The sequence below is a fragment of the Pogoniulus pusillus genome, chromosome 14 (assembly GCF_015220805.1).
Source record: "Pogoniulus pusillus isolate bPogPus1 chromosome 14, bPogPus1.pri, whole genome shotgun sequence".
Taxonomy (NCBI): Eukaryota; Metazoa; Chordata; class Aves; order Piciformes; family Lybiidae; genus Pogoniulus; species Pogoniulus pusillus.
In genome coordinates, this window is record NC_087277.1 from 8,577,274 (window position 1) to 8,603,695 (window position 26,422).

The 26,422-nt window shown below is 40.4% G+C and overlaps 1 protein-coding gene across 2 annotated transcripts in view; it reads left to right on the top strand.

The window, feature by feature from the left end:
• MTBP (MDM2 binding protein) overlaps positions 1-26,422 on the top strand; it is a 31,536-nt gene that overhangs the window by 449 nt on the left and 4,665 nt on the right. Inside the window, exons 2-19 of one of the 2 annotated variants that reach the window (XM_064154216.1) lie at positions 193-273; positions 1,618-1,691; positions 1,813-1,958; positions 2,835-2,893; positions 3,705-3,849; positions 5,269-5,386; positions 6,101-6,235; positions 7,017-7,111; positions 8,126-8,198; positions 10,588-10,705; positions 11,547-11,720; positions 12,894-13,007; positions 14,302-14,466; positions 15,828-15,921; positions 18,900-19,055; positions 19,845-19,940; positions 23,326-23,592; positions 24,781-25,027. In XM_064154216.1, coding sequence (XP_064010286.1) covers positions 193-273; positions 1,618-1,691; positions 1,813-1,958; positions 2,835-2,893; positions 3,705-3,849; positions 5,269-5,386; positions 6,101-6,235; positions 7,017-7,111; positions 8,126-8,198; positions 10,588-10,705; positions 11,547-11,720; positions 12,894-13,007; positions 14,302-14,466; positions 15,828-15,921; positions 18,900-19,055; positions 19,845-19,940; positions 23,326-23,592; positions 24,781-25,027 — 2,357 coding nt within the window. The remainder of the gene's footprint in view (positions 1-192; positions 274-1,617; positions 1,692-1,812; positions 1,959-2,834; positions 2,894-3,704; positions 3,850-5,268; positions 5,387-6,100; positions 6,236-7,016; positions 7,112-8,125; positions 8,199-10,587; positions 10,706-11,546; positions 11,721-12,893; positions 13,008-14,301; positions 14,467-15,827; positions 15,922-18,899; positions 19,056-19,844; positions 19,941-23,325; positions 23,593-24,780; positions 25,028-26,422) is intronic. The other variant, XM_064154217.1, reaches the window with a different exon arrangement.

Below are 26,422 nucleotides of genomic sequence, written 5' to 3' on the forward strand. Positions count from 1 at the left end.
ACACGCTGTGCTGCTGCGAATTGTGCAAGATTTGGCTGCGAGTCTGTAGTTGAATTCGAAAGAGCCCAAAGCAACCAACCCCTTAAACTTCTAACGTGAAGCTGAAGCTTGCCCTGCCTTTGCAAGAAAGCAAGGCTTGACGTCTAATGCAGCGGCCTCAGGAAAATCATTTGCTGGTTTGTTTTTTCACAGCTGGGGTCGCTGCAGCTGTTTACCAGTGCCTGAAGGAGAGCTGTACCTCGTCTGTGAGTGCAGATTCAAGCACGTTCCCAGGTAAATACAGTAATGTACAGCAAGGTAAGGTAAATTTCATCAAGGAGCTGAGCTGGGCATGTTTTATGGTCTAGGTGAAACAAGTCAGGAGGTGATGCCCAGTTTCTGTAGTGTGCCTAAGCCCGCAGTTAGGACTGCTCCTGCTGATACCGTTTTTGGAGAACTGATCTCATTTCAGGAGCAGATGTAGTAGGAGGTGATCAGATCGGTTGGACATGAGAAGTGAAAGAGAAGGGCTTTGAAAGATGGACAAATTTCAGTCAAGCTCGGCGGGCAGCTTGATAGTTTCATTACTATCTTCTAATTTTTTTCAGCTAAATCAACATTTGTTGGTTGAGTATCAATTCAAAGCCCTAATCCATGGGTTAGATGCTTGGGAGACTGATTAAAAAATGCTTTCTTAGTTCTTTAATTGATTTGGATGTCTAATGCTGAGCTGTAAATCTTCATGCTTGAGCGTGTCCAGAGAAGGGCGATGAGGCTGGGGAGAGGCCTTGAGCACAGCCCTACGAGGAGAGGCTGAGGGAGCTGGGATTGGTTAGCCTGGAGAAGAGGAGGCTCAGGGGTGACCTTATTGCTGTCTACAACTACCTGAGGGGTGGTTGTGGCCAGGAGGAGGTTGCTCTCTTCTCTCAGGTGGCCAGCACCAGAACAAGAGGACACGGCCTCAGGCTGCGCCAGGGGAAATTTAGGCTTGAGGTGAGGAGAAAGTTCTTCACTGAGAGAGTCATTGGACACTGGAATGGGCTGCCCGGGGAGGTGGTGGAGTCACTGTCCCTGTGGCTGTTCAAGGCAAGGTTGGACGTGGCACTTGGTGCCATGGTCTAGCCTTGAGCTCTGTGGTAAAGGGTTGGACTTGATGATCTGTGAGGTCTCTTCCAATCCTAGTGATACTGTGATAATTGTGGTTCACGTGGGAGCTACTATAAACGGTTAAAATTCGTGGAGATGGGAAACTTAAGCTCTTTGCAACTCTTGTTCTTTTTATTGCATAGAAATATTAAGAGAGCATCGAATTCTGTGAACTGTGCAGATCACATTTATGAAAGTTGTGGTTTTGTTCAGGTGTGGTACAACTTCTGCAAATGGAAAGCAATATTGCCTGGAAGGATTTTTTATTAACAGCCAGAGGATCAATAATAGTAAGATACTTGCCAAGACACTTGTGTCTTAATAATCATGCTAGAGGAAAGTAGAACTTGGATCATTGTAGCACACTAATTGTCTCTCAGAATCTTTTGTCAGAGGTGTTCATTATAGTAGGAAGAAGAGGTGTTCATTATAGTAGGAAGAACAGGCTATAGAAGAATGATTATTGTAGGTAATTGTTTTATCTCTTTTCAGCATGTTCAGTAGCTGGTGTTCCAGGTGCAAAGAAATGGTATTTTGCAAGTCAAGTTATATGTGGTTATTATCAGGTAAGACATGGGGTTTTTTTTTTAGAATATAAATTCCTCAACTGTCTGCCTGTCTCTAGTGCAAGTTAAAACTGTGGTGTTCCAAATTATTTTGCTTAATTAATTCTTTTTGCTTGATTAGTTCTACAGTTCTGACTGGGAGGAAATGTGTTTTGACACACACAAAAATGAAGAGTTTCTCCAGACGAGTATTGATGAATGCCTGGGAGCCATACAAAATTTTGAGGAAGAGGACAATAACAGTAGAGAATCACTGTCTATAGCTGAGTATGTGTATTATTATTATTATTATTTTTCCTGAAAGAATAGTGATTTGATACTTAACAGTAGTCCAAGGGAATCATGAAAATTTATCAAGTGCAAGCTATTACCAAGGTAGCAATTAACTATGAATAATCTTCTATTAGTATTGAAAATAATTCTATTCTGTTTAACATAGTTTGTTTTTTTTTTAGCTATAGATAATTTTTATAGAATAACTGAACAGTTTCTTAACAGCTGACAATTACATTTAAAAAGAATCATAGGATCAGTCAGGGTTGGAAAGGACCACAAGGATCATCTAATTCCAACTCCCCTGCCATTGGCAGGAACATTCTAACCCTAGATCAGGCTGGACAGAGCTTCATCCAGCCTGGCCTTAAACACCTCCAGGGATGGGGCCTCAACCACCTCCCTGGGCAACCCATTCCAGGCTCTCACCACTATCATTCTGAACAACTTCCTTCTCATGTCCAGTCTGAACCCACCCACCTCCAGCTTTGCTCCATTCCCCCTAGTCCTGTCACTCCCTGATAGCATAAAATGTCCCTCCCCAGCCTTTTTTGTAGGCCCTCTTCAGATACTGGAAGGCCACAATAAGGTCACCTCAAAGCCTTCTCTTCTCCAGACTGAACAAAGAAATTTCTTGCAAGTCTGTCTTGATTCCTACTTCCAGTTTAACTGCAGATTGTTTCAAAGTCCTTTAGCCTACCTCTGCCTCAGCAAAAGGAGAAATAAGTATATCTCACTGCCTAGGTATATTTGTGCAGAATTTTAAAGATACAGGATACTACACCAAGTAATGTTCATTACTTGTAACATCTTGTTTCTAAATGATTTTGTGTATATTTTGTTTCCAACCATGCTGCTCTTTATTTTCAGTATCTATGATGAAGCTGCAGAAAGTCTGCATCAGCTAGCTGATAAACTGCCTGCTCCAGGTAATCTCCCTTAAAAAAAGCAATCTCATTTGAGCTTATCTGGCTGTGAAACTCATCTGGTGAAGTGATAATCAAATGGAAAAGCTCAGAGAACGTTAGTTTGTTAGTTGAATTAACTTATGTTACTTAAAAGAGCTGCATATAAGGACATTGAGCATGAGTGACATGACAGATCAGTTTACAGAGTGGTTTGCTACCTTTTTCTTTGAAAGGCTGTATTTCAGTAGAGTTGAAGGTAGCTATTGATATAGTTATTTCTCTTTACTTTAAATAACTCCACAGCAGTAATAGACAGGAAGCAGCCTGCAGCCCCAACAAGTTTTTGTGGAAAAAATATGAAAGTGTTGATGTCAGGCTTACTTACTTGCCAGCTGATTGCTAGTGGGTAGCAGCCAAGAAGCTGCAAAGGAAAACAGAACTGGAGCTGTGTATCACCATGCATATTAGAGTTGCATAATACTGCAGTTGTTGATTTGGGATAGCAAAGAACTGAACGCAGAAAGAATGGGAAGTAGCAATTTAGAGGTGTTATAAGGAGGAAAATGATATAGCAGTTGTATTTGAGACTACTTTGAACTGTCAAATAGAGAGAAGGAAGGTGTAGTGCAAATGAAAATATTTTCTGTTTATGAGAAATGGCAAGACACAAGCTAAAATGCATGAGAAGGATTTTAAACCCTGCTGAAGTTACTTGAAGTTGATCTTTAAGCCTATTTTAGTGCAGCAGGTGATAATCAGTACTTTTATATCTTTAAATGACAAATTAATTTACTGAATAATGGTACTTTGACTCATATATAACTCTTTGTAGGCAGAGCAATAGTTGATGTAATCCTGCAAGCTGCTGAACAAGATGGACCCAAGTTAAAAGACTGCTTACTTGCTGTCGGTGCCCTGAAACACCTGAGAGAATGGCACTCTGCACAAATCACTATTGCAGCAGATGACTCTAAAGGGTATGCCATTTATTTTAGGCCTCTAAAGAAGGTTGCTTTTGTTTTGCATTTAGTATATGTCAGTGGTTTAAAAAACAGCATCTCATGTACTTTACATGTATACTTTGAAAGTACATAGATTTGTCTTCTCTTAAGTGTTTGAAGGGTGGAAGTACTCATACTGATTTATTGTAAATACATATCTGAACAGGCAGGCAGAAAAGCAAGTACTCTGATGTTACTCTTTCTATGAAAGCAGAAGGTAAAATATTTTATCTTTTCCATCACTGGTGCCTACAGTGTACTTAGGATGCTTTGAAGTTGTATTACACTGCACAAAACTGGTATTAATTGTACTTTTCCATCTTTTTCCTGAAATGAATACATAACTGCTGGTTTTACTTAAGGTTATATATTACTTTTGGTATCACATTTCAAGGAGTAAAAAGTGTCTGACTTGTCCCTTTTGAAAAGTATAAATGCTTGATTACTTCCTGGGAGTCATAGCATTTAAACTACTAATTTAATTTGAAATTAAGTCCAGGAATTTCCTTACTATCCTCCTCTAATTGTCATAAGTAGGTCATGATATGTCTCAATATAAACCATGGGGGTGGTCTGGTTTTTTGACCCTGTACAGTAAGTAGTTTTGTGGGTAGTAAGTATCTTTGCAAGGTCTCTTCAACTTCCATTCCTCTCCATGTCCAAGATTCAAAGTTTCTTCACAGAATAGGTGGTGAAAGTTAATAATAATTTACTAAGTCTGTTTAAAGTTGAATGCTCAGATATTGGATAGGATAAGCAATGTACCTACTGTATGGTACTTCCTAAAGCATGTGGAGGAAGGTAAACATACTGCAGTGACTTTCATGAGTGCTCATTGATATTTCCCTGTGCAGCCACCTTTTGACTACTTTTTTCCTGTCTTTTGAGCCTTTTGAGCATACAGCCTCTCTGACAAAAGTTCTCTCACTTGTTTCTCCTGTTCTGTTGATGATGACAATATCTCTTAGAAGACAGACTGTCAGCAAGACTATAGATACTGGTTGTTTTATCTTTATGCTAGATTTGGGTGATACTTGTGCTGCAGTCCTGTCTGCTTACAAGGCTAAGTACAAACTGTCTAGCCCCAGTGATGGCTATCTGGCAACCAACCTTACTGTGACATGCCTGCAGCTTGCTATAACCACTCTTATTTCACATCTGACAAAGTTCTTTGCTGTCACGTTCATGGAGCATCTGAACAACTTCCTTTACAGAGCCTGAAACAGCAAATCTAGAATAGGTTTTACTCTGTGGAATATAAAACTATAGCTGTCTATCTTAACATACACAAGATCAGTCAGTGCTAAGAGGTAATAGGTAAAATCAGTCAAATGGCAGTGCATGGTAATTTGTTATAATAAATTCAGTAAGATTAATTCTTCTTTATTGTTGCAGTAGCTGGCAAAAGATTGCAGACTATCTGTCAGCAGACTTTGTATCTCCAGGTAATATCATGAATATTATAGATTTAAAAGAACTCTGGCGAGGAAAGATTCAGATATGGGAAAAAAAGGTAAATTAGCTTTTTTTGTTCCAGTTATGGCTATTTTTTGTTTAAGCATTTGTGTACATCATTTAAAACATTTATTGTACAGCATGTTTTGCATTTTAAGCCAAATTTCACAGGTCTAACTATTACAAGATGTCAGGGGTTGGAATGGACCCAAAAAAAGCTCATTGCATCCAACCCCCCTGGCAAGGCCATACAATCTGGCTTAGATCACAAAGGAGCACATCCAGATAGGCCTTGAAAGTCTCAGGAGGAGGAGGCATTTGGTTTTGACTATGTAATTCAAGGAGGCAATATACAGTGTATCTGTGGGGGGACAACTTACTTTGTGGTGTGATGAAAGGATAAGTGAGATCAAAGCATCAAGATCTGAACTTCGGAAATGTAGATGCTCTCCTCTGAAAAAATTGCCTTAGAGGTCCTTGTTCAGAATTAGATTGGGTTTGTATCTGTCCTAAGTTATTATGTAGCTCTGTAAGTCATTGTTGCAAGCCCATGTCTAATGTTTCTGCAGAGACTGACAGCTTTGTGGCAGTGATGTTTATATTTTCAGTATTAAGGTTTTGGTTATCTAAGTGAGATTTTTACCTAGTTTTACAGTTCTGACGGAAACAAATATAGTACTGATTGTTTAAAATACTAATACATGGGACAGCTGGCTGAAGAGGAATACTTCTTCTCTCTCTTTTGGCACATTTATTGCCTCTTTTTTTTCAGTTTGGATCAGAAGTTAAGTTTCCAGAATTTTGTATCAAGAGCACTTCAAGAAAGACCTTCAGCAATTCACATTTGAGTTCTTGCTTTGCTGCTAAAAACGAGCAACAATGGAGGAACACTGATGCTTTGCCAGAGGCAAGTTCTACTCTTGGTCTTTCTTTGAGCCACTAGAATTCAACTTTCATTCTCTGAGAAGATTAATAATTGGGGAATCCTCAGCCAGAATTGAAAATTATAGAGTAATGATTGCATGAGATTGAGGAATATGTGTTATCAAAACAAGTCCTTAAACTTTCAGCTGTTTGTTCTTAGGAACGCAAGACCAACATTTTTTTTTCCAAGTAAAAATTGAGATTTTGTTCAATCTTAGTGCTCAAAATATGTAATTTGTTTATGAATCCTGTATTTACTGAACCTTTTCTACTTAAGGTTAAAAGTTTGGGTAGGTTTTTTTTTAAGTCATTGTTGCTGTTTCATGTTTTCTATTGGAAATAGATATTTGATGAGAACTCTTGAGTCGTATTTTTGGATGAAAACAAAAATGGATGTTTGTGAAAGCCAATATCAGTTAAGAGATCATTATTTTGTTTGCTACAATATGTACTTTTTGGATTGCATCCATCTGTTCCTAGTAGAGCTTATTTTTCTTTCAATTTAGCTAAGAGTTGCAATCTATTTGATGCACACAGTTGACATTCTAGAAAGCAAGTTTCATTAAATGCAATTAAATGCCTTCTTTGGTTTTTATAGTTATGTTTAATATAAAATTATGGAATGTTTTTCTTTTTCTATTCCTTTATACATCTTTCAGAGGTGCTTGTAAAGCAAATGCCTCTAGCAGAGCACTTGAGGAAGTTCTGCTGAGATATCATCGTATCCTATGCCACAGATTTTTTTACATTTTATTCCTTTTCAGGTTTTTCATTACTATGGTCCTGCACTGGAGTTTTTACAGATGGTGGTGCTCTCTGATCTTCCTTCCTTTTTTGTATCAGATCTGGAATTTGAATTGTATCCTTTTTTTTAAGGGTTTAAGCTACTATGGTGACAGTCTGTAGAAGGAAAAAAAATGATCAGGATCTACCTAAGCCAGCATCACATGAAGACTGGCAAGGATTCAGTCCATTGTAGCCTGCCAGAATAGTAATAAAGATTCTTCACAACTGGAATTAATGTTGAAATTGAAATTACACAAACAACAACCAGCTGGATACTGGAAGGTGTCCAGAGAAGGGCGGCAAAGCTGGTGAGGGGCCTGGAACACAAACCCTATGAGGAGAGGCTGAGGGAGCTGGGGGTGTCCTGGAGAAGAGGAGGCTCAGGGCTGACCTCATTGCTGTCTACAGCTACCTGAAGGGAGGCTGTAGCCAGGTGGGGGTTTGTCTCTTCTGCCAGGCAACCAGCAACAGAACAAGGGGACACAGCCTCAAGTTGTGCCAGGGGGGGTCTAGGCTGGATGTTGTTAGGAAGTTGTTGGCAGAGAGAGTGATTGGCATTGGAATGGGCTGCCCAGGGAGGTGGTGGAGTTGCTGTCTCTGGAGGTGTTGAAGAAAAGCCTGGATGAGGCACTTAGTGCCATGGTGTAGTTGATTGGCCAGGGCTGGGTGCTAGGTTGAACTGGATGATCTTGGAGGTCTCTTCCAACCTGGTTGATTCTATGATTCTGTATGTTGTCCATTGTGTATGGTGCAGAGATCTCATGGTGTGTTTCTATGGGTTTTACACCTAGGCACTTTTGGTACTAGCCTTAGTGTAACAATAGTAGCTTAGAGTGTCTAAGCCTGACAGGATTTTGATATGTAAATGTGTGTTTATGCTTGTCTGTATTAAAGGTATCAGTGTTGTATTTCTTTATAACTTTTCCAAGTCTATTGTTTGGCCTGGAAAGGTAAGTTTCGTATATTTTGTGGTACTGGCCTATAAAGTATTAGACTTTTGCAATCCTTATTTGAAATATGATGGTAACATGACTTACAGAGGTACAGATCTTCGTGAAGATGAGGTTCCTTAACTTGTTCTATTCAGGAGCCTGACAAGAAAGAATATTAATGAGACATCTATGCTGTTTTTGGACCAGATTTCATCTCTCTCTGGAAAGGTTAAAAACTTCTTTTTGTTTAGGCATAGCAGAAAAATGAAAAAATATGTTCATAACAGATGCAAATTAATATTTTTAAAGAGTTTCTGCCTAAATTCCTTCAATATTAGTTCTAAAGCAAATTTGGCCTTTGAAGGTGAATGCTGTGCAGGTCCTGACAATTTGTAAGCCCACTGAACTTTTTTCTCTTAACTAAGTTTCCATCTAAACCATTTTTTTTTTCAATTTCAGTCCTATCCTGACAAATAATTTCTATGCTATTCAGCTTTTTTTTTTTAGCAGAAGACAGGCATGTGTGCAGCCCACAAAATATATCTAGCTAGTCTGGAGTGGTAAGCTTCTTGATTTTGCATATGTAGAATACTGCTTTCCCATTCTAACTCTGGATAAAATAGTTACTGAAGCAGTTACAAGCCTGCTTTTTTTTTAGGTTCAGGGTTTGGTTTTTGTTGTTACTTTTTTTCTTTGGAAAGACAATATGATTGTTCATGGCTACATTATCAGTCTGAAGATGCTTTTCCTGAATGTTTGATGAGACATATGCTTTTTTTTTTTAACTTTGCCATATTTATAAAACAAATCTATGCCAATCAAAACAGAACCTGCAATGTTGTGATGGTTTGGGTGTTACTCACCCCCCCCCCCCCCCCTACATCGGAAATCACCCAGACTAGACTCAGCCAGCTCTGGAAATTGAATGAATTGAATGAGGCTTATTATTTACAGCTTAGCACAATATACAAGCAGATATGTACAGTATGTACAGTTATACACAGAGATATACAAGGTAAAAGGTAATAGAGAAACACAACAGCCCTCCCAGAAACTTGAGTGCCCAGGAGGGGCTCCCAACCACCCCTTCACCTTCCCCCTACCCCTCTCAACCTTACCCCAGTCCCAAGGAAGAATGGAGGTTCGGTCAGGGGGTTAGGAAGCAAAGTGGATTAGCCAGAGAAATGGAGGGTGAGGTTAGAGAGAGGGATGCAGCTCGGAGCTCCCTAGCAGGAGTAGAGGCAACCAGCAATAGAAGGGGACACAGTCTCAAGTTGTGCTGGGGGAAGTACAGGCTGGATGTTAGGAGGAAGTTCTTGCCAGAGAGAGTGATTGACATTGGAATGGGCTGCCCAGGGAGGTGGTGGAGGCACCATCCCTGGAGGTGTTCAAGAAAAGGCTGGATGAGGCACTTAGTGCCATGGTCTAGTTGATTGGATAGGGCTGGGTGCTAAGTTGGACTGGTTGATCTTGCAGGTGTCTTCCAACCTGGTTGATTCTATGAAATGTTTTGATTCTTCTTCTTAAACATCTCAGCAAGTCTATGAGGGAAGTGGACATCACCCTTGTTTTCCTTTCACAGCCTGTAATCCAGTCCTTCTCACCAAAACATTCTAGCTAGCTTCAAACTAGCACAAATGATGATGCAGTTATAGTGAATAACTTAAGGTCTTTATTTGCTGAGGAGATTGTGTTCTGTTATCTGACTGTTTCATCCTCAGCTTGTTATTTATCTTCTCAGTAACATTTTTTTTCCCCTCCATTGCCACACCATTCTCCATTAGGTTTAGCCAGAAGAGAAAGAAAACTTTTTCTAATGCTGTACCAAAAAATAGCTTTTTGAATAGTTTTAGGTTGGTAAATATCCCAGGGGAGTTTTAATTTCACATGAGGATGATAAATATTTGGTCAAATATCTTCCACAATCAAAGAGTTTACATTTCTGCCAGTTCTTCTGAAGAAAATGCAGTAACAATTTGAAACAGCTCAGACTACTTTTTACATTATAAAAATGTTGAATGCAATAAGTATTCAAAACAACAGTTCCTCAGAGGAGTTGGGTTTCTTTTTTCAGTCTGCTACTGGAAATATTACGCATTTGTAAGCTTTTCTAATAGCTGTAAATGCCTTACTTTTTGTATTGCTTGAGTATCCAAATCTGTGTGCATTTTGGTATTTAGTGCTTATTGGCCCAAAAGGTTAGGCCAGTCTGAATTGAAAAGGATAATATGTAGGGAGGAAAAAAGTGACATGTTTTTAAAAGGAATGCAGAGTCACTCATGCCAACTGTCTTTGAATTCTCTTTTCATTCTGAATATTACTCTAAATAAGGGGTTTTACACAGATTGTTGAAAGGCTTCTCACAGGTAACAAATACCTTTTTATGTAGGAAGCAGACATTCAGAAGGTAATTATCTCTCAGCCAGAGCGAAAAATAAGGGCAATTAGTACCTTTATTTTGTGTCCTTATTAGTGTCCTCCTATGTCAAATGCTGTCTCATCACAGTGTAAAGTTTTTTTCCCTTCAGTTGAAGTGCATTTGAAATAGCATCAAGAGTGAAATGTAACACAGGTTTCACTAATATTGCAGCCATTTTAATTTGCTTTCATTGTTTAGGTGGGAGCTTTATTCTCATTGCCATGTAATGTAAGCAGTGTAGTAATCCCATGCCCTGCCCAGCTGAGTGCCAAGAAATGGAAGGAATATATGGCTAGGAAGCCCAAAGTCATTACTGGTAGGTAAAAGGACTATGAGGATGGGTATATTTTGGTGTAGTTATATCTCTGTGTGTATGTCTGTATCTATGATATGTAGTGGCAGTTTTCTATACATTTAGGATGCTCTTTTTTCTCTCCAATGAAATGAAGTCAGTGATTGTAACCTTCATAATGCAGACTTCAGCTATGCAGACTCATAGAAGAAAATCAATATTGATGTCATGGTAAGCTTTAGGGAAGCAATACATCACATCTCCTTTAAACCATTTCTCTGTCCTGTCAGGTAAGATGCTGCTGTCAAGCACCTGGGCAAAGAGATTTGCTTCTGCAGATGGAAAGCCAATGTGCTTCACTTAGTTGCTTTCCTTCTCACTTAAGCATTTCTGGAAGCTCTTCAGTGTACTTGCATTTAGTTTCAGCCTCTTTATGGGCAAGTACAGAACATCAGGAAGTGCTGGAGACCTCCACCTAAGAGCCAATGTGCTTAACTGGTGATTGGCAACGTACTTCTTCCTTAGGGGGCTATACTGTTGACTCCTTTCCAGATGTACTTTACAGCCTACATGAGAAAGCTGTCCCCTGCTACAGTGGCAGGAGCTGCTGGTAGTAGCATGCTAGCTTTATGTCAGCAGCATGTTCAACTCATCTTCAGTGTTGCAGCTCATTCTTATGCCCTTCATTTTCAAGCTTCTTAAGGGGCAGATGCCATCTGTAGTCAGTGTGTCCCCCAAAAATATGTTAGTGAGGTTGTCACAGAACAGAAGAGAGTCAGTGAAATAATTTTGAGAGTAGATTATAGCTTGTTTTAAAGTTGTTTCCCTAGAGGTGTTTCACAGTTCTGTCCTGATGTGTTTTAAGTTCCAGAAATTGAGCTGAAAGGAGACTCTTGCCGGTTTTATTTCTTGCTACAAGGCAATGGCTCTGGAGGATGTAAAGCAACCTTGATTCATTCAGCTAGCCAGATCAATGGTATGGCCACTCTTTCTGCTGCAAATGGAAAGCTAAAGACAAAAGCAGAAGAAACAGAGTCAAGTAAGAGTTATTTTCTTTAATACTATCTGAATGCAGGCAAATGCTGGTAAAAATGGTATGTTGCTTTTATTCATTCCAGTCTGCTTTAAAGGAGTGAAAAGAAAGACTACTACATTTTAGTTGATATCTGTTCTTTCAGCAGCACTTTTTCAAATTGATGATACAATAGAAACTTGCAGAGTTTACTACTACTGTATCTTTTCAATTGACTACATAAAGTTATAGTCCATATTAGCTCCTAACTAGGATTAGTTACCATTTTTTTTTTAGTGTAAAGGGACATCCAGGTAATATGTAATGCAAATCCAATTTGCAGATGTCCTTATAACTGCAGGATAGTTGTGATAAGAGCTAGCACTCATGTCATAGCTGCTTCTCTATGTAAGGGTGTGCATGCAGGTATTTACCTTAGAGCAACTGTCCTATTAACAGCTACACATACACAAATTAGCAGAGTTATCTGGTATTTGCTCTCAATAACACTGACAAAGAAGAGTGCAGTGACCTGCATCTTATCCACTTACTTCCTTATTATCAAAATAAATCCATGTGTGATACAACTGACTGCTTACCATTTGTCCTAATTAAAATCCCATTAGTACTGTGTCAGAAGATGGAAAGTCCTTGACCACATGTTGGGAGAAAATTTTCTTTCCTGGTGTCAAACTTTGTATCTTTTTATCTTCATTAGATGTCAGTCATGGGAGTGTGGTGGTGTTGTATTGATTTTTGTACAGAAATTCAAGAACTCTGATCTGATTCCAGGTTTTCCCCAGGATGTTCTGCAATTAATTGTTTTTTATATGATTGCCAATGTTTGGTGTTTGATTACTCATTGGTTGCCTCCCCTGGCACAATACAGTCTCAAGTTGTGCTGGGGAAGGTATAGGCTGGATGTTAGGAGGAAGTTGTTGGCAGAGAGAGTGATTTGCCATTGGAGTGTGCTGCCCAGGAAGGTGGTGGAGTGGCTGTCCCTGGAGGTGTTGAAGAAAAGCCTGGATGAGGCACTTGGTGCCATGGTCTAGTTGACTGGACAGGACTGGGTGCTAAGTTGGAGTGGATGATCTTGGAGGTCTCTTCCAGCCTGGTTGATTCTATGATTCTGTGAAATAGGAAATTCTTATGTCTGATACGTTTGTCTTCTTTCAAGAAGTAATTTCTCTTAATCTACAGGCTTTCATGTTGCTGACTTTATCAAGTCTCTGCCATGTTTTTGTGGAGAGGAGATTGTACAGAGAGAAAAGAAACTGTCACATCTCCAGGAGCTTGCCTTGAAGGAGTATCTCAGTAAGTAATGGGGAGAGCACAGGTAGTTCTCAGACTAGTATTTAACCAGGTCTTTATTTCAAACTGCATTTGATGGCTCACCTTATGAAACCAAAGACACTTAATAACTTTGTGAAGAAAAAAGTGGAGCTTTAAAAAGAAACCTTTTTAGTGTATCCATGCTTCTGTGTCAATTTGTGACTTCTAAATACAGAGGAAAAGAGAATGCTGAACTTAAACTTGTTGCTTATTTGTTACACTGCTGTGCTGAGTGTTTGAGCTTCGTTTTGGAATATGTAGTAAGTAACTTTTTTCTCTTTTTTCACTGTGGTTTTTAACCCAATGCCCCTTAATGCCAAATATGACTTCTACCAAAAAAGAGAAAATCTTGTTTTGAGGTTTTCAGAGCTTTTTTATTCTGTTTTGTAGGAATCTTAAACAGTAGAGGAGAAGTATGCCTTGGAGATTTGTTACATGTATCATGATAGATCATTCATAATAATAACTGAAAGGTAGATTTTTGTGACTGCAGAGGAGTACAGTTGACTGTCCTGATTTTTTTTTTCTAAGTCCATTGCTACAAGAGAGTCAATTAAACTTTAAAATGCTTCTGAGAGATTGACTGGGTTATTGGAAATGGCATACTGTGAAGATAATTTGAATGTATTATCCTTAACAGAATACCAGCTTAAGGAAAATAGTATTTCAGCTGATAGTCCACCCCCAGCCCTGTCAGCTTGCCTTCGTTCTCAGCTGCCTGTCTTCTCTAACTCTGAGCTTGGGGCCACTTCAGAGCTTGTGTTTTACTTTTATTTTGAGAGAGTTACCTATTTCCATTAGGGGAGAGATGAAATAGGAGCAGTTGGGATTTGTTGGTCATCCTCATTCATATCAGAATTACCTGACCCTTCAGAAGTCTGACTAAAGACCAGAACAGTCTGTTATTTATATTGAACCATGCTCCTGCAACAGCAGTGAAAGTGGGTGAGTAGGAGGTTTTGCAGAGTGGAGCTCATGATGTTCAGATGTTTGTCTCTGGAGGAATCAAATCTGGATGTACTCAGGAAAACACATAAGCAGAAATCAAGGGAGTGTGAAAAGTTGATTCCCATATGAATTCAGCTAATCTCACTGGTCAGTTTATTCACTTGCTTATGAAATATACCATCCATGTCTTGCTTAAGGGTACAATAGTAAGTGTCAACTTACTTAAGTAATTGTTTTGGAGTGGGAATTTTATTTGGTTGTTTTTCAGTAGGCTCTAGTTACTCTTCATTACTTAGCAGGTGCAATAACATTGCTCTTTCTTTTACAGATAGAAAAGAATTGGCCAAGCAACCTCCAGTTATTTCTCCAGCTGAGTTAAAAAACTTGTTAGAACTTACAAGAGAATTTTTTTGGAGCCTATGCAACACTACTCTTCCTAAGCCTGTTCTACAGAAGGCTGTCAATAAAACCAGCCCATACACTGTGACTGCTGGTAAGTATCATTCTTCATTCTCTTTCAATGTAATTTCATACCTTTTAGCAGTTCTTTACTAAAAGAAGAGTCTTTTACCGAGAGGAAAAAAGTAGAAGAAATGATAAAGCAGCTTTTCTGGGTGTCAGGAGTGTTGGAGCCTGGCACGTGAAATTGAGGGTGGCAGAGACAATGGCTGCATTAGATGTGAGCAGATCGATGGTCTGCTTAACCTAGTGACTAATCTGAAGGATGAAGTGGAAAGGCTAAGGGCTAAAAGGGAATGTTGAAAGGCAGTTGGAGCTAAGGCACCATGCTCTGCAGATCCCCTTAGCAGAGGGAGGTGAACCAAGAAACAAGGGAGAATGGACAAGGGTGCCTGCCAGAAGGGGCAAGGGAAAACCCTTTCAGCCCCCCTCACCTCCTTGAACAAGATATAGGGCACTAGAGGTTGAGGGTGAGGTGGTTTTGGAGGCAGAAGCATCACCATCTGAGGGGTTGACTGAAGTAAATCAGTTGCCCCCTCGCATCACAAGTATCACAGTATCACCAAGATTGGAAGAGACCTCATAGATCATCAAGTCCAACCCTTTACCACAGAGCTCAAGGCCAGACCATGGCACCAAGTGCCACGTCCAATCCTGCCTTGAACAGCTCCAGGGACGGCGACTCCACCACCTCCCCGGGCAGCCCATTCCAGTGTCCAATGACTCTCTCAGTGAAGAACTTTCTCCTCACCTCCAGCCTAAATCTCCCCTGGCACAGCCTGAGGCTGTGTCCTCTCGTTCTGGTGCTGGCCACCTGAGAGAAGAGAGCAACCTCCTCCTGGCCACAACCACCCTTCAGGTAGTTGTAGACAGCAATGAGGTCTCCCCTGAGCCTCCTCTTCTCCAGGCTAACCAATCCCAGCTCCCTCAGCCTCTCCTCGTAGGGCTGTGCTCAAGGCCTCTCCCCAGCCTCGTCACCCTTCTCTGGACACGCTCTAGCATCTCAATGTCCCTCCTAAACTGGAGGCCCCAGAACCGAACAGAGTACTCAAGGTGTGGTCTAACCAGTGCAGAGTACAGAGTATCAGAACGAGGTGTTTTTTTCACACTGCAATTACATTTTCATGGAATATTTCCTTTCTTTACCTCAACAAAAGAAAAATGTACAAAATGTTTCTGATCACAGCACCAGGCAAGTTTTTCTTAGATGCTTTTGCATGTGTGTTTATGTACACACACACACACACACACACATATATATATATATATATAAAATTTAGATATGCAAAGGGCTTTACATATACACATACACACACATATTTATACACATACTTCTTTAAAGAATTCAGATACTGTTTTGTCTGTTAAGGGTTATCCACCATATATTTCTTGCAGAGTCTGATTTAATGGAGCTGAATCCATTGGAGTGGCCAGAAAGACATGTTCTTCAGAACTTGGAAAACTTTGAAAAAAACAAGCAAAGAATGAGGTAATGCTTAAATACTGGAAATTTTCTTTATGGTGGCCATTGAAAATCATTCTAGAGGAACTGTATATGTGGATAGCCATTCTGTAAACTGCTTTGAAATATATTGATAGTCATTCAGACAAAACATTGCTTAAAACCAAGTTTCTGTCAGTTTCTAGAGGTGCATTTTCTTGTATTTAAAGCATTATTTTTTTGATTTTTAATTGACAAAACGCAACAGAAAGTTAGCTAAAAGTAGCACAGTCCCAAAACTATATCACCAGGATAGCAGTACTAGAAAACAGTGGCCATGACAGAAAAATATTATAAAGATGTTTGTGTTTTCCTCCCAATATGCCTGAAGCAGATAGTACAGCAGGTTTTGTCAGCAGGTACAAGGTGTTTCTCATCTCCCCAGATTTCCTAGACAGTGCTTTGTATCAGGTCTCAAGTCAGTTTCAAGTAGAAGGTTCTGTTTGGTTTCTGTATGAGATTTATATTTAGCTTTGTTTTTCCTGCAGTGCTGTTTAAGTGAAACCTACAGACCTTAATATATATCACTTAATATAGCCTATTGACTTCAGGTTTGGTCTCACTTTGTATAGGACTTAATCTTTACTGCATCTTAACGCTTTTGCTGACAGACCTCTAGAGCCAGCTGTCCAGCTGCCTTTTTCTTATTCATTTCCATCCCATTTCTGTTTTTCAAATACCATACTCAGCCATAGCCTAGGCTGGAGTTCTGCATGTCAGAAATTCTCACATGACATCCATGCTTTCTCCTGGGTATTATTATTACCATTATTATTGGCTCTTTAAAAAGCTCAAACAAGTAAACCTCTTCCCTCATTATATTCTGGACTGATTATGTTCTGTTTATCCTAAATCAGTGTACAGCATCATGCTTAATAGTTGCATTGGTAATTAGTACTCTTTTATGAATTTTGAATATTAATTTCTAGAAGAATATTAAATTTATTATTAATGTTTTTAAAACTCAGGGAAATTCCCTGAGATTCTTTGGATTTTCAGTCGACAGGAAGTAGTTGCACAGAATTAAACAGTTTAAACAATCAGAATTTGAAAAATAGTAACATGAAACAGGAAAAATTCTAGTTGTGCTTATGGAGTCTTGGCATTAACTCCAGCATATGTACTCACAGGATGTTAGAGGTTGGAAGGGACCCAAGGAGATCATTGAGTCCAACCCCCCTGCCACAGCAGGACAATATTATCTAACACAGATCACACAGGAACACATCCGGACAGGCCTTGAAAGTCTCCAGAGAAGGAGACTCCACAACCTCCCTGGGGAGCCTGTGCCAGTGTCTGTGACCCTTGTGTTGAGGCGGAACCTCTTTTGCTGCAGCTTACATCTATTGCTCTTTGTCCTATCCCAGAGAGCAAGTGAGAAGAGCCTGTCCCGTCCCCCACCTCCTGGCCAGCCTTCAGATCAAATCCCCTCTAAGTCTTCTCCAGACTAAACAGCCCCAGGTCCCTCAGCCTCTCCTCATAAGCCATGCCCTCCAGTCCCCTAATCATCCTCGTAGCCCTCCGCTGGACTCTCTCCAGCAGATCCCTGTCCCTCTTCAACTGGGGAGCCCAAAACTGAACACAGTTTTCAAGATGAGATCTCAGCAGGGCAGAGTAGAGGGGGAGGAGAACCTCCCTTGATCTACTCACAACGTTTTTTGGTCCCTGAGTAAGTCTCTGGTACCAAAGATGCTTTTAAACTCACGATAATGATCCTGAGGTAAAACACAAAATATTCCAGGCTGAGGGAAGGAGAGAAGGGATGCTGCTGCTGAGCTCCTGGGGCAAGCTGCATACACGTGGCTGCCTTATTAGTTAAGGAGCTGCGCATGAGGAAAGGCAGGAAGGCTGGGTGCAGAAAGGCAGGGCTTCTAAGTCACCCCCCTTTAAATACGTCATTTTGAAAATCAAACTGGACAGTAGGCACTAGCAACATTGTTCTGGCCAATGAATTCAAAGCTTCATGCCTCCTTTAACCAAGCAGGCATGTTGAGGGGCAGCACAAAACACCTGACACGTGGTGCTAAGCCCCTAGCCCTCCAGGTTTTGATCATCTGACTCAACTTCCCAGACCCACAACAGGAGGAGAGCAAGTGTTAAATCAGCCTGGCAGGATTTGTGCCCTAACAGAACAACAGTGGAAAAGAACTTTGCTATACTTGATTGAGGACACTGAAAAAAAAGTGGAGGGTTGCATGCCTTAGAGTTTCTGTGGTTCCTTTGCTGCATATCACAGTATCACAGTATCAACAAGGTTGGAAGAGACCTCACAGATCATCAAGTCCAACCCTTTACCACAGAGCTCAAGGCTAGACCATGGCACCAAGTGCCACGTCCAATCCTGCCTTGAACAGCCCCAGGGACGGCAACTTCACCACCTCCCCGGGCAGCCCATTCCAGTGTCCAATGACTCTCTCAGTGAAGAACTTTCTCCTCACCTCGAGGCTAAATTTCCACTGGCGCAGCCTGAGGCTGTGTCCTCTCGTTCTGGCGCTGGCCACCTGAGAGAAGAGAGCAACCTCCTCCTGGCCACAGCCACCCCTCAGGTAGTTGTAGACAGCAATAAGGTCTCCCCTGAGCCTCCTCTTCTCCAGGTTTTCTTAAGAGGAATTAATTTCTTATCCTACAGATTCATAAATAGAAAAAAAGGGATGAATAACTTTGTTCCCATGTTGCCTTTCCTAACTGGGCTCTAGAATCTTGAAGAAGGTACTTTCTTCAGTAGCCTGGTAGAGAATTTGCATCAAATATACTTTCTCATGAACATTTGTCTAAATATTTTTAAGGAGCACCCTTGTTCATTACACTTTGGAAATCTGTTTAATTACTCCAGACTAGCAGTGATTTAGTTTATGGTTTTTTTTAATACAATGAGGTTACTACATTGAAAAGGAAAAAAAAAAACCCAAACCCAAATCTTAGATTGGTCTTTTTTGTTTCTTTGTTTTCCTTTTCCTTTTTTTCAGAGTTTCTATGTTTGCACATTCCTCTGAGCAATTGCTGGGGCACAAAGACAGCCAGCGGGAGCCCCTGACATTGCTGGGTGCTAAAGAGCTGCTGAAATACTTCACACCAGAAGGGCTACCAGTTGGGGATCTTCAGCCACTACAAATACCCAAACGGTATAAAGCCAGCATATTAGAACTGCTGAAGACTGCACTCAGAACTGGTGCAGGGGAGTGTGAATAATGACCAAATGAGTCTCAGAATGGCTTAGTTAGGCTTGAAGTTGCCGAATCACAGTATGTCAGGGGCTGGAAGGGACCTCCAAAGCTCATCCAGTCCAACCCCCCTGCCAGAGCAGGATCACCTAGACCAAATCACACAGGAACGCATTCAGGCAGGTCTTGAATATCTCCAGAGAGGGAGACTCCACAACCCCCTTGGGCAGCCTGTTCCAGGGTTCTGTCACCCTCACAGGGAAAAAATTCCTCCTCATGTTTCCATGAAACATCCTGTGCCTCAGCTTCCACCCATTGCCCCTTGTCCTGTCATCGGGCACCACCGAGCAGAGCCTGGCTCCAGCCTGCTGGCACTCACCCTTTGCATATTTGCAACCATGAATGAGGTCACTTCTCAGTCTCCTCCAAGCTAAAGAGCACCAGCTCCCTCAGTCTCTCCTCTGGAGTCATAGTTGCCTGATCTTATCAATAAGTTATTTATAGCAGTGACCTCCAAACTGGTTGCAATGTCTTAGGAGCCTCTCTAATAATAATATCACAGGAGGTATTAGTTGGGCTTAATTTCTCACTTCAGTACAGATTTAATTTTCCATTGGTGCTCTACCATAGGAGCTTAGCTACAGGATCTGCTGTTTTGGCCTTCCTGTGTTAAGTAGGGCTTTTCCTGACTTTTGAAAGCATAATTTCCCACAATTGCAACTAGTAAATCTGTGTTTTTTTTCCTTTCAGTGAGGACACATTCCTTTTGACACCAGCACTGACTCCTCGGAAACTCAGGGTTTTACCTTTCGAGCAAGCAGCTGGATGCCATTATCATGGACTGGAGTAAGTTTCCTGCCTTCTTTCTCCAAAATGCATTTTCACCTTCTAGTCAAGGCATAACTACAAACATTTCAAGCAACTTGAACATCAGTTATGGAAAACTTTCACAGAATTTCTTAGATTGGAAAGACCACAGAGTCCAAAAAAACATTATGTATCCTTTTTCTTCAGTGGAAGAACTTTGCACAAGCAACTTCAGTTTATTCCCTAGTTTAAACTGCAACTCTCCTGCCTCAGTGGTAATGTAGAATTATTTAAATCTTTCTTCTGAGTTGTACTGCTGTAACTATTCTCGGAGTCTCTCTAAATGTTGATTCAGAGGTAGAAGCAGCTAGGGTACTTATCGAGTCCCTGGAGCAGCACAAGTTGAACTACATAGGTAGAATCATAGAATCAACCAGGTTGGAAGAGACCACCAAGATCATCCAGTCCAACCTAGCACCCAGCCCTATCCAGTCAACCAGACCATGGCACCGAGTGCCTCATCCAGTCTTTCCTTGAATACCTCCAGGGATGGTGCCTCCACCACCTCCCTGGGCAGCCCATTCCAATGGGAAATCACTTTCTGCTTTGCTATGTAGTTGTAGGCACCTGCAGAAAAATACTAATGAGGTTTATGAGACCAACTGTGAAGCTACCTACATGTTCAGGAAACTATAAGCAACACCAGCAGGTGTTAGTGATAAGGATCAATATGGTTAGAACTGTGCTTAGTCCCAGATAGCCACTGTCAAAGCTTCACATGGGCAGACATCATATAATGTGGCTGTATAAAAATTACTTGGGAAAATAATGCTGTCATGGAGGAGATGATAAAAAGGACATACACAAGTACTAGAGCAGATAGTTCAGTGTAACTCTTCTGTGTAGACAGACTCTTAGTCTAGTTAGAGTATATATGATATAAAGTAATGCAGTGGATACCAAGCATAGACAGTTCAGTCTTTGTGCAAGTTTTTGCTGCCTCCTAAAATCACGTTTACAGATGATCAGACTGTGACTAATAGTACTGCTGGTAATTTTTTTCCTAGCAACTGCACAAATAGTTTGGTTGAGCCTGTTTAATATCTGGTAATTTTAGCCATGTTCTCTAGGGAAGTGAAGCAGTGATTCTGTATGTTTAGCTGTCTGTTTCCTCTCCCTTTCTAAGTGGCAACTTGTGAGCCTGTCAGCCTTTTTAGATGTGTAACAAAAGACACAGAGGTGTCTGGGTGGCTAGGAGAAGTGCAGATTTATCCTCCCAGGTGTGGGAAGGAAGCACTTGGCTCTTGTCTGTTGGGTGTGTGGTGGCTTGCTAACCTGCCTGACCTCAGCAGGGAGTGTGCATGGGGATTCAAACTAGGCACAGCACAGCTTGTGCTGCCTCTTCTCAGCAAAATATGACAGGTAGCAACCACAGAGAGGCCTGGATATTGTAGAGAGGAGGGAGACCTTGGTATGTTAATGTTACAAGGAGAGTGTGCTAGAAAAAAAGGAGGGAAACAGTAGAGTGAGATGGTAGAAACTAGCATGGAAGGGAGGAGCGGACACCAGTACAACCAGAATATCTTGTAACAAGAGTATCATATGGTGGTCTTCTGGAGCAGATAGGTGTGTTTTGTACCATGCAGCTGTGATTGCCATTTCCATCTGCCTAGCTGCTGTATTTATATGTGGAAGTACAGCCTTGTCAACAAAACTGGGAGTAGCAGTTATGTTTAAATCAAATTTCTGGTGTAATGAACCTGTGCCTAACACTTGAATCCTGTGTTGCAGAGAGAAAGTAATTGCTGTTAAAGCAGAGTGAGTAAAATGGCAATTTGACTTCAGAAGATAAAAACATTTTTATCGTTGCAGGGGATGTGATTACTCAGGGGACTGAGAATATAAATAAGGAAAATTAAATACCTTGAAATTTGTAAGTTAAGAGAACTTACACTTATCAGATAATGAAGTTATTTCTAGTGGAAAGTCTTACTCAGCTGCAGAAATGGATTCTCCAGTCTGTTATTAGAGAAGTGAATTTCCCCCTGAATATGAAAATACTTTGAAGAAAGTGGAAAAAATCTGATCTAGCAATTTAATATGACTTTGTGTTAAGAGGTAAAAGTAAAGGATATGTCTAGAGTTCCTAAGGTAAAAGTAAAGGGTATGTCTAGAGTTCCTAAGGTAAAAGTAAAGGGTATGTCTAGAGTTCCTAACAGTACAAAAATTGCTAAGTAGACTGGAGGGTGGGCTGAGAGCTAGCTCATATTGTTCAGAATAGTCATCAAGAAAAGAAAGGAATACTACTGGGTAATACCTTTGTATTTCCCTGCAGTAGAAGTAGTGTAAGTTACTGGGCAATGAGACATTGGTATCCTGCAAGGAATCTCTGGAAATCATTTAGACAAGAGGAAAAAAAAAGTTAGTTGAGATGCATTTTGTATTGTTGTCTTCTCATGAGTATGTTTCATTGAGCTAGCACTATTCATTTGTTCTCTTTCAACTCCACCAATTTCTCCTTTTGATTTGATTAAACCATCTACTCTTTGTGATCAATAAGAAGCTGGGAAGCTTGTGCTCGTTCCTGAGCACTTCTGTGTTTGTAGCACTTAAAACCCATGAATCTCTTGTAGCAGTGCTTATCCTGGACAAAGCTAATGGTTGCATTTCCAAGCAGTGCAGTTGGCAAAGGATCTGCACTAAATAGCATTTTAAACCACTCATTGTGCCCTGTCTTCGTTGTGGTTGCATTCAATTAATACAATCTCATAGCATCCAAGTGTTTTGCACAGCCTGGCTTTTCCTAAAATCACATCAGTGTTGTTGCATTTGGGGATTCCTGGAGCACTCATCACTTGCACTTTCATATATTGTACTTCAGGGTGTTTTCTTCAGGTATTTAATGTGATTCCCTTATGGCATTTGCAGTAAGAAATCTTAGGTGGGTTGTTCAGTTTGGTTGGGGTTTTTTGACAGGGAAACTTGTATCTTGAGTACTGCGTTCAGTTTTGGGCTCCTCAGTTTAGGAGGGACAGGCATCTGCTTGAGAGTCCAATGGAGGGCTACAAGGATGATTAGGGGACTGTAACACTGCCTGATGAGGAGAGGCTGAGGGACTTGGGGCTTTTTAGAACACCTTCCCGGAGGTGTTCAAGAAAAGCCTGGATGAGGCACTTAGTGCCATGGTCTAGTTGATTGGATAGGGCTGGGTGCTAGGTTGGACTGGATGATCTTGGAGGTCTCTTCCAACCTGGCTGATTCTATGATTCTATGTTCATTTACTGGGCTGTTTTAAGCTACAGCTGCTCAAACAAAAAGAGGTTTGGAGATTATGTGACAGTCAAAAGTTGTTGGATTTTTTTTTTCTGCTTGTAAGAAAGTAGAGCCTTTTTTCTCACAGCTTTCTCACCAATTTCACTTGTAGATATTGTCTAGATAACAGACGAGCCTTGGAGAGAGATGTGGGATATGCTGAACTTCAAACTCGTCTGATTCGCTATGAAACTCAAACTACTTGCACCAAAGAGTGCTGCCCCGTGCCAGTTGTCCTGAGCCCTCTCCCATCTCCTGCAGTCTTGTCAGAGCCTGGAAGTGTCCCTGATGGAGAGTCTTTACAAAGTGAATTCAAAACAGAAGCATCAAGGCTAAAACACAGATCAAAAGAGTTGGATTGCTTTTATCCCAAGAAAAGGTAATGCACTGAATGAAATAAATCCATGGCATGAAATATTTCAGTAGTCTCTTGCGAAATGCATCTTTTCTTTCATCTCAAATGACTTCAGTGAAGCTATCTAGACAAATGTTCTACTTGTTTAATCCTTTTCTTTAGTTTCTTTTCTACTTACTTTTTTTTTTCTCAAGTGTGACCTCTTATTGGTAACATTAAATTGATCAAAACCGTGCAGCACAGACACCTTTTATTTAAGGGACTGGGAGTTGTATCTTGCAAAGTCTCAATGTGCTTGAAAAGACGACAGACAGCCTCATCCAGAACCAGAACTGTCACTGCTCTTGCAGCAGTAATAAACAGCTAAAGGTTTAGAAAGCCAAGCACCATACAAACAGAATAATCTAATTCCTGATCCAAAGAACTTCTGGCATAAGATGACCTATCAGATTTCAAACTTACTGTCAGCCTTGTTTATTAACATCTTATCTGGAAGTCTGATTTTTAGGACTTAGCTTTGTACCTTGTTCTTCGCTCTGAAGATGCCAACTCTGCATCAAGAATTCACTTCTTCTGAATTCACTTTCTACTGTAATACTTCTTCCTTCTTTCCAGTTTAATACCCTGTGCAAGCTCATCACAGTAAGCCTTTTACAGAGGAATATCATATCTTTTGCAGTTTGTTGAATAGTTAGAAGATGTGATTGTACTTAGCAGTTCCTAGATTGGAGTTTCAGAATTAAAAATGCTCTTACAATTGAAGGAAAATGCTTTACAGTAGAATTGTAACACCCACCTTAGCATAGTTAAAGACAAATTGTGGCATTCCTATGGGGCCAAAAGAGATTAGATAGACTCAAGAAGTTTTGTCTCATCTTCAGACTGGAGGCCAGCAGAGCTGGCCTTTCCTAGCTGTCCAGATGAAGGGTCTGCACATAGACCTTCTTCCATACACTTTCTCTTGTTAGTTATCTTGCTTCTTCAGTTCATTTTTAGACTTTTTATTCAGTGCAATGGGTCTGTTACCAGAGACCAAGTCAGTCAGTAAATTATTCTTCCAATACAAATAAAGTTACATAACAGAACCCTGTCTGCTGTACAGTACTTGACACTCTTGGCAGCAGCTACTGTAGCAGAAACAAAGGCACCAAAAGAGTCTGTACGAAATCTGAAACTTCTTTTATCTTTTTGTTTTGTTTTCTTTCTTTCCAGGCTAACCAAATCTGAGAGTACAGATTGCCTCCTCTCTCAGACAAGTGGAAATAGTGGGAGTCACTGTACAGTTGCTGTGACAAGGAAACGCTCTGAAAGATCATTTTCTGTTGCTTCACTACCCTTGAAACAGCCTGGTCAACCCCACAAAGCAAGCACTAAAGTTGGCTCTACAAGTCACTTAAGTGCAACTGAATCCCAGACTTCAAAGCCAGCTAAGGAATCAAGATCCCAGAAGCATACAAGGGTAAAGGTCTATGTAATTTGCTTTGTAATAAAGCATCTTGTCCCGGGTTAGGGTGGATCCCTCCCCTGGTAGAGTAAACTCATTTTTCTCCGACTTTCCAAAAACATCTGTGGTGTGGTGAAGTTGTATTTATTATAGTTCAAATATAACAGTATAAACTACTGAAGAAATACTGAGAAATAAACTGCTACAGAGATAGAATAACCTTAATGAAGATGGGGAAGGGATCAAGCAGTGGCAAAGCAGCAGCAGCAGAAACAGCAGGGGGGGAAGATAGCAGCGGGCACAGCTGAAGCAGCAGAAGCCAGCAAGGGGAGAGAACAAGCTGTGCTTCCAGACATAAAGCTCTTGATGCTCCAGTGAAATGATGTTAACTTATCCACTGTTGCCATTATATGGCCTATCCCTGGAATGTTCACCTCTCCCCTATGTCTGAGCTAGAAATCTAGCTCAAATGGCCACACATCTGTGTAACTTCTTTCCATGGGACTTGAGTCCTTAATTTATTTCTTTCTAATGTAACTTTTTTAAGTTGGAGTGAACTGACAATCTCTTTGTTCTTATTACATTTCTCTCTATTGGCTTGTGTAAATTAATTCTTGAAAGCACTGTAGAGAGTGTTGCAGAAGAAAAGTGTGAAAAAATAAGTAAGGTGTATTATGTCATGCCCAGGGAATTAAGGCTGAGAGAGCTAACAACTACAAATAATAAAGGTGGGAGTGGATTTAAATGAATAGGATTTATGAAATCTGGAAAATCCATATGAAACCTAAAATTACCAAGGAAAATATCTATGCTGGAAGGGTCAAAGCCATTGTGGAAGAACAGATTATTCTGAGAATAAAAAAGATACTCCAATAATTGTCCACTAATTGAGATAAATAGTTTGATGCATTGATGTTTAATTAATAGCTGTACATATTAGGAATGCTACTTTTCAAATGCAGTACACAAAGCTGTTTCTGGCTTGGTGGTACCAGAAAGAACACTGCATGAATGTCAATGTTTTGCTGTCAAAGGCAGGTTGAGGTGACCCAAATAAGCATAAATTGCTCTGACTTATTCAGATCTACAGCAAAGTTTTAACACTTCTGATGTAAAGAATGTCAAGAAATCTTTTAATCTCAATGTAATATCTGATTGTGCTTTTCTGACTCTATTTTTCATATAAATGTGCTGAAGAGGAGAATATCACTATAAAGGAGAGTAATATATGTATATAGTATTTTAGAGAAGAGAAAACTCGAGCCATTATCATTTATTTTCTGGCTTCCAAGCCCCAGGTTACTATTCAGTGATTCTTTACATTGCCTTCACATGTAAACGTTTCCTTTAATTTTTGAGATGAAAGAAATGCAAATAGGTTGTTAAATAACTCTGCCCAGTTTTGGTCAG